Here is an 8,227-nt window from a genome sequence, read left to right on the forward strand (position 1 = left end):
TATATATATATATTACACATACACAAAGCTGGTATCTCATCCAGAAAATGGTAAGAAGTGTGATAAAGCTCTGCTTTGAATGAGTCAGTCCATCTGGAAATGAGTCACTTATGTGCCCTTGTCCATAATCTACCAGGGAAAGTAACAACTCGCTAAAACACAGGCTCTGAGCCAGACTTTCTATTTTAATCCCAGGCTCCTTGACCTAGAGTCATTATTTACCAGTTCCCTGATCTGTAAAATGGGATATACAGAGATATTTACTTCATAGTATAGTGTACAGCTTAGGAAAAAACAAAGTATCAAGATAAGTCCCAGTCAATCTTCAATAAATCCTCATTACAGTTACTTTAATTCTTTAACATGTTATTCTCAATCTGACATCTCCACTACCTTTCTGCACTTCAGTGCATCACTATCAGCTTTCATTGGACTAACCGTACACGTTGACTTACAGACACATGCAAGGCCAAGAGCAACAATATGAATGTAGATGTCAATTATTTTGTCATAGTAAACTTACTGCCCCAAAGTCCATTGAAAATCTTCAATACAGAATATTTTTTAGTGCTCAAAATGAAATATGGTCAATTCAGAAAGATGCTGTGGTAGTAAAGAGAGGCTTGGAATAATCTTCTTGGTGGCACTTGTATGGGAATGAGTCACTGCTAGATATCTGTATATTGATTTCATCAACCTAGTGGAAGATAAGTTACTATGTGAATTATCATACCTTTTCATTATAATTTGACTGCTTCAATCCATTGTAGTGGTAGACAGTAAAAGATTCAGGACCACTGGAGCCCTATTATAAATAAAGTACTATTAAAATTAAAATTTTATCTTTATAATCAGGCAATTTCTAATGAGCAATGAATGTAAATGCAAGTTTCTTAAATCTTTACCCTCTCATTAGGGAAGCATTTGGTAAAGTGAGACTGAGATGGAATTAACCACCAGAAAACCCACAGCTGAAGTAGTTGCTTTTGCAGAAGAGGCTGGAAAGCAGGGCCCCGCTGATTTGCACTATGAGCTTTTCTGCACCTGTTTATTATTGTGTACATATATTACTTTATTTTTTTAAAGGACAGCTACTAAAATAGAATATATCCTATAATACATCTGTGCTTTTTCTGTCAATAATTATTCTTCTCAATAAAAATGGAATATCAATATCACTTATACTTAGATTATAATATATATGCACAATAACTTCCAATTTATCACACAATACTTAATTAGGGTTTACATTCAAAGAATATTTTTGAATATTGTTAACTTTAAGTACTGTAAAGGGCATTGCAAGAAATGAAAACAATTATAATACTTAAGGAGGTGTTAATGATATTCAATAAAGCAAGGATATCCTAAAAATCACTATCCCACTAAATTGGAAGAAAAACTGATCACAACATGCTTACTGTTTTAACCCCGCCTTTCAATTAGATAAAGGCGAAGTACAACTCTCCCCAGCACTCAGGGTCACGGATGGAAAGCCCCAAGGAAGGCACCTGTGTCCCCGTGGTCTCCTGGGGCACAGGGCACCATCTTCTGTGCCCACATCCTTTGCTTCCTGCCATACCTAATACAAGGATATATGCATGGCCCAAACTGGGCCACACTGCCTCCTTAGGACTTCTGCCAATTGCAACTACTGTGGCTGTAACTCCTAGAGAAAGATGGGCAAATAAAATGCTGTCGCTTTGTTCCAGTCTCTGAGGAGCCAGAAGCCACTGTCCAGGGCTGGCTTCTTCAACTCCTTTGACCTATCCCTGCCCATTTGTGGATCTTTCCCTGTTTCATCCTGGTTCAGGATCAGCTTCTGAAATTCACAGTCAAGAATCCTAAAATAGTACAGGATTTAAACGACTTTCTCAGTCTTGTCTTCAACCACTCAACTGTCTGAATTCAGTTTTAGACAAGCAGATGACTCAGTTTCCCATGCAGAAGTCTTTTGCATATTTGCCATCTTTTTGCTTCTTTTCTAAAATTCCTCCTCTCCTGCCTCCTTTCCTTTTTACATATAGTTTTTCCTAAATGCACCAGATAACTTCTTGGCTGATTTGCAAGTTTCATAAATAAAAGCTATCTAAGTAATTAAGTTGACAACGAATACTACATTGTAAGAGCTCTTCTATTATTTTGGAAGACTGTTTACATTTTTAATGCATTTAATTCTCATTTTTTGTATTCCCAATTAAAATGTAAGTGCTCTAATATTTTTTGTATGCCACTCAAAATATACAAAACAAAAAACATGATACTTTATTTCATGATTATTTCTGTAGTCATAAACATGAGTCAATTCAATTAGCTATTCAGATGAGTAATTTGTCTCTTGATTTTTACAATTATTTTAGCTTAAGAAATTTTTACTATAATCAAATATAATTTTCTCTCATTCCATTAACTAACAACTGGCATGAAATAGAGAAATATCAACAAAAGGCAGTGCAACAGAGAGGTAGAGTACTGAGATTCATGTCAGATAGGCCTATTCTAGATTGCTGGATCAGCCACTGAAAGGGTTAGCTCTTTGATCGTAAGCAACTTTTAAATCCTCTAATCTTCCGTTCCTCACTATCAAAGTGAGGTAAATCATAGCACTTTTTTTAAAATAAAAAGTTTGGTGCTTGGAATGTAGTATGTGCTTAATAAATCAGAGGTGCTATGCATATTTCTCATCATACACAAAATGCCTTGAAAAGCTTGAGTATTCTCACTACCACTAACCCCTGCACCAGCATCTGCCTTGTAACAGATAAGTGCTCTTTTGTTGCATCCACCTGAAGCATCTGTAAAGCTAAAAGTGTAGTATGCTACTGACTGTACTTACAACTGGTTTTTCAAATGTATTCTAATTATTTTTGTTTGGCTAAGGAAGTATGCACTGAGTGAGTGACAGAGGTACTATACATTTGTGATTACCGAGACAGATGCTATCAGTGGTGTGGGCTATGCTAGATGAGATGGGTGCTGCGGAAGGTACTGAGCTCCCACAGTATGTGCACAGATGGAAACAGGACAGCCAGAGTAGCTGTCCTCAGACAGGACTCCCCAGCAGTGCCAGGGGCAGTGCTCTGAAGACAGACTGCTGCACCCTACCTCCGCACCGCCTGACTCATTACCTCTGGGGAGGAGCTTGAGACTTTATGTTTCTAACAGGCTCTTGGAAACCACATGTTGTTCTAAAGGAAACTAAGGGCAGGATGAAAAGCTCTGGGGGAGAAGTGAGCATGAACTCCACAGGGGCAATGAGCAAGCCAGGTTCAGACAGAAAGCGCTCCAAATGACACGAAGTGGACAGGAAGAGATAAATTCAGCGGAACAAGCAGGACAACTAAGAACAGAAAACGTGCTCTATGCAAAACAGAGGGGAACTAGAATGCTTTTTTTTTTTTATTACCTTAAGGAATCTACTATTAAAAGAATTAGTAATGAGCACACATTACATATCCTAAGTACTTTTCAAAATCTTGCCAAAATTAAATTAAAAAAAGGACAATTACTTTAGTTCATTGTATTTAAAACCAACAAATAACTATTTCTATCAAATGCTGATAGCAGCCTTGGAATATAATGAAGTAAAGTTAAAATCAGTGCCTTAAAAAGTTTTAAATACTAATTGTTGAAACATATATCAAGATATCTAAGACATTAGATTGCAAGAAGAACTTTCAAAATAAATTTTAAAAGCCTAGGAGGTGGAGTATGAATACACAGGAATCCCAGTCCAATGTCAGAAAGTAATAATGTAAGAAAACAAAATGTATTTCTTTTTTTCCCACTCTCAGACCACAAGTTGTGCTGTACTCCTGGGAACAGAAAGGCCACTTGGGGCAGGTCTGTCATGCATTAAAAGGGCCTAAATCAATCTGTTTTTATAAAGCATCTATCAATGTCTAAAAAAGTCCAACTGCCTATACAAGGATAACTTCAGTTGTGTGTGAATTTCATCTGACTTTTTTCAAAATGACCATAACAATTAGATATAAGGTTAGAAATTATGCATTCCTTTCGAATTACAAACATTGAGTATAACTAACACTATTTTGATAAAGGTAATTTAAATCTAGATATCACATTACTAGTTATGTCATGGAATTTAATGACTATATCTTGGATGTTTTGCTGTCCTTTTTTAAAAATAATTTTTGTACTTATCAGTATAGTTCTTTTACAATAGAGGCAGAACACAAATTGGCATTTCTATTGGAACAATGAACTTTAACTTAAACTATGCTTCTATCTGATGAAATGACCACAATATAACCAGCTGAGAAACTTAGTTCAATGGTAATGCACTTCATTTAGATAAGAAACAAGAAAAGGGAGGGGTGGGAAATAGGAATAGCTTGCCAGTAACATAACTCAAGGTTTTTGAAACAAATATGGATTCTTAATAACCGAGCTATCAAAGTCATTTAGAAAGCATCCCAATAGCACAGCTCCATTCAAACATAGTCTTTCTTTTACTCAGGTGAAACTCTGCCAGACATGAGGTTCACTAGTAGGCGCTATCACTACTCACAAAACCATCGAGAGAGTGTAGACAATCTCTTCATTCCACATAGCTCTGATAATCATTCTTGTTTTAGGAAACTAGTACTATGTAAGTGTTGGCATCTGAACCACTCCCTGCTGGCCCTCCATACCCCTATGTCACCATACTGGTGCCCACAGACCCTCTGATAACTCAGCGTGGAATGGAGCTATGTAATAGTCTCATATTTGCATATTAGGACATCCTGAAGGCATCTGCTAATGAAACAACAATAAATATATTAACTCTGTTACCTGATCAGGAAAAAATTCTTGAAGAAATGGACCCAATAATATGATTCCTAATCCTTCTGGGTCTAATTTATTCTTCATGAGGTTTATACTATGGGAAGAAAAAAAAAAAAAGAAAAACAGTAGATACCAAAGGGGGGAGAAGCTTTTCTTTTCCTTTCATGATTAAATTACTGGTACTATAACACATTTGCTGCCAAAAAACCTTAAGAGCTGTTCTTTTTAAATCTTTAATGACAAATACATAGGAATGACATTAAATTTGCCAAAACTTGGTTATTTTTAAACCCATGTAATCTGTTACTATTTAAAATTTAAATTATGACGATGACTTTGGAATATTGTTCCTTATTAGGTAAAGTAATTTAAAAACCAAGGCTTATAAAACCAAGCTTGTAGCCTTCCAAAGGCAAATCCCCTTAGCATCATCATAGGTATGCCAGAATTTATCAACCAAATGAAACAAATGAAACTAAACTAAAAGGTTTAGTTTAAAGTTCAAGGAGAAAAAGAAACATATCAAGGCAACAGTGCATCAGACAATCTCTTAAAAAGCTTATTTTCAAGAACTAAAATAGGCTTCAAATTCTTAGCCAGTTCAAGGTAAAGGCTAACAAGTAAGGCGGTCCTACTAGAACTCCAGTTCAGTGACCTGTGTTAATGGTAGACACTGCACCCACTCAGAACAGCTTGACATGGCCAGAGTTCTGAGCAGCCTTCTGTTTAAGTGCATCAAACTGTGGACAGTGTTGTTATATGTGCCTGAAAAGGAGTCCGAGAAAAGCAGACTGTAGTTGAAAGGGTTTTACAAGTTTTTGGAAAAGGTTTTTCTCCATGTTATTCCCAACTAGAAATGCCAAGTAAAATTTAGCTTATTATGCAGCAAGCTAAGCAGTGACTCAGGGGAATTGGGGTCTTAGTTAGCCAACTTTTCCCCTTCACTTCAATTCCAGTCAAAGATGAGTCTAGGCCTCGTCTATAGCTCAGGGTCTCAAGAGTCAGCAGTGGGAGCAGGCAGGTAGCAGTGACAGACACAGTTGGGTCACAGTACCCCTTGCCCGGAAGGTCTCTGTCGGAACCACTCTAAGAATTTGGGGGGTCCTTACCCCTTTCCTGTATTCAGTCTGGGTCAGCTACCAGGTGTTTCTTTCATAAAGAGAGGCTAAGCCATCCTTGTAAGGTTTGCTTCATTTAAGCTTTCTGAAGGCTGCACTTGACTACTGGGAACCACCAGGCAGCCTTGTGCTGTGACACAGTGTCACATAGTGTCAGCGCTGTGAGAGGCTCAAGTGGGCTTGCATCAGTCCTACAGCCAGGACCTGCCACCTTCAGCTGGACTACTATGGTGAGAGGTGGCACAGAACTTTGGGTGTGAGTTTGGCTCCACCCATGGATTATACACACAACAAATGAAATTGCATTACATCTCCTCTACTTAACTTAATCTTTAAAATGACCTAGTTTATTGGCTATCACATTTTTAAGAGTAGGCAAAAGTATGAGTATGTAACTCAGTGTAATCTTTCAGCTACTTCTCAAAATACAATCTGAATATAGCAACTGTGTTATGCTTCAGGAATCTTATGTATGCTGAAAAAAACCACGACAATTAGCTCTTCAGGTAAGATCTTGAAAAAAAAAAAAAACCACCTCCTCAGGAAGGAAAAAAGCCTTTTTCTTTGTCATCATCCCTATGTGAAGAACTACTGAAATTATGATTTTGATTCACTTATGAATAAGACTAAAAAAGATGGTCTCTACTTGCAAATCTGATCAGAAGAAACAGCATTTGCTATATTACAATTTATTGTACTAATCCATTTGTCACTTTTATTCTTCAAGCCAAAATGACATTTGTACCCAACTACTGAGAACCAAAACTCCCATACCTCAACTTATTAAAAAGAAAAACAAGACCAAATTCTAAAAACTGTTCCATGTGTCATGGTGTTCTTGCTGACTCGCTGTGTTCAAAAGCTAAAGTTTGCTCACTGTCAGAAAAAATTTGCTGAAAATACAAATTGTAAAGAGAAAATGAATGTTAGTAAGCCTAAATTAGTGCAAATCCTTTATGTTTATTTTCATTTCCGATCAATTCTTATGTCCTCCAAGAAATATTTTCTGGCAGATAGTAAAGATACTAATTATCTAGCTATAGTGGTGCACACCTACAATCTCACCACTATGAGAGGCTAAGACAGGAATATTGCAAATTGAAATCCATCTAGGCAACTACAGACCCTGCCTCAAACAAAAAGGGCAGGCATGTAGTTCAGTGTGAAGACCCTGACTTCAATCTCTAGTACGGCCAAAATAAGGGAACAAAAACAAAACAAAATAAAACCCCCGAAATCCTAAATCAATGGAGGAAATTATAAATTTAACAGTATATAAAACTGTACAGTGAGGAATGAAGACAGGGCCAAGTCATTAGCACAATATTATGTATCTACATTCTGTGACACAATGAGGTGACCCCGAACTCAGAACAGTTCTTCAGTCGTCTGGAAATGTTTGGTGTCTTTAGTCATCTTGAAGACGGAAAATCAAAAGTCTGCTGGTTACCTAAGTAGCACAACCAGCACTACTGTATTTATATTACCCAGAACTTTCATTAAATAGATTCATAGTTGCAAAAAATACATACAATCTTTAAAAAAAGATTGGAAAACTCACTGCAGAGAGAAAAATCTTACTTCAGTTTAATAGAAAAAAATTTTTTAGTACTTTTTAAAAAACAAGAAAAAAGTACATGGTGGGAAGGGACACTCACTGTAAATATCGTAACATCTGTGGTACTATGGCAGATTAGGCTGATTTCCTCTTATATCTTTTTATGCATAAATTGTTATTATTTTGTGAATGTATTTTTAAAGTTATAAATGTATCTATGTACTAGATTTAATGGACTCTTCCCATTTAGCTTACTATTCAGGATCTGACACAAGGTCCAAAGCCTTCATCACATCTTCCAGAAGAGAATCAGGTATGAATCCATTATCTGGGAAAAAAAAAAAATCAGAAAAATTGAAATAAAAATTTATTTCAAGAAATAGTATTATTGAGTCTTAGCCCAGGTCCAGTGAGTGTGTGGAGAGCTTTCTGCTACCCTGTGCCGGCGGGACCAGTTCCAGCCCAGGAGCGGTGGGGGCCGGACCCTCTCCCGCCCCCTCGGGCCGGCCCCACCACTCCACCATACGTCCCCACCCATCCCACCCAGTAGGAATTTCTGCCTACTTCCGGGAACCCCCAGACCCAGTCCTAGCCCAGGTCCGGTGAGTGTGTGGAGAGCTTCCTGCTACCCTGCGCAGGCGGGACCAGTCCCAGCCCAGGCGCAGCATGGGCAGGACCCTCTCCCACCCCCTTGGGCCGCCCCACACCACTCTGCCATACCTCCCCACCCCTCCTGCTGAGTAGGAAATTCTGCCGACTT

General features: G+C 37.7%; 1 protein-coding gene across 3 annotated transcripts in view; it reads right to left on the minus strand.

The window, feature by feature from the left end:
• Positions 1 to 8,227, minus strand: part of Mindy3 (MINDY lysine 48 deubiquitinase 3) — a 93,075-nt gene that overhangs the window by 3,674 nt on the left and 81,174 nt on the right. For all 3 annotated transcript variants that reach the window (XR_002818932.1, XM_004645184.3, XM_023705429.1), the window contains 3 exons: positions 7,723 to 7,795; positions 4,798 to 4,885; positions 734 to 805 (listed from right to left, as the gene is read on the minus strand). Coding sequence is in view for 2 of the 3 variants with exons in the window: in XM_004645184.3 (XP_004645241.1) it covers positions 734 to 805; positions 4,798 to 4,885; positions 7,723 to 7,795 (233 nt within the window). In the remaining variant the exon portion in view is untranslated. The remainder of the gene's footprint in view (positions 1 to 733; positions 806 to 4,797; positions 4,886 to 7,722; positions 7,796 to 8,227) is intronic.

The sequence above is a fragment of the Octodon degus genome, unplaced genomic scaffold, assembly GCF_000260255.1.
Source record: "Octodon degus isolate 3935 unplaced genomic scaffold, OctDeg1.0 scaffold00220, whole genome shotgun sequence".
NCBI classification, from domain to species: Eukaryota; Metazoa; Chordata; class Mammalia; order Rodentia; family Octodontidae; genus Octodon; species Octodon degus.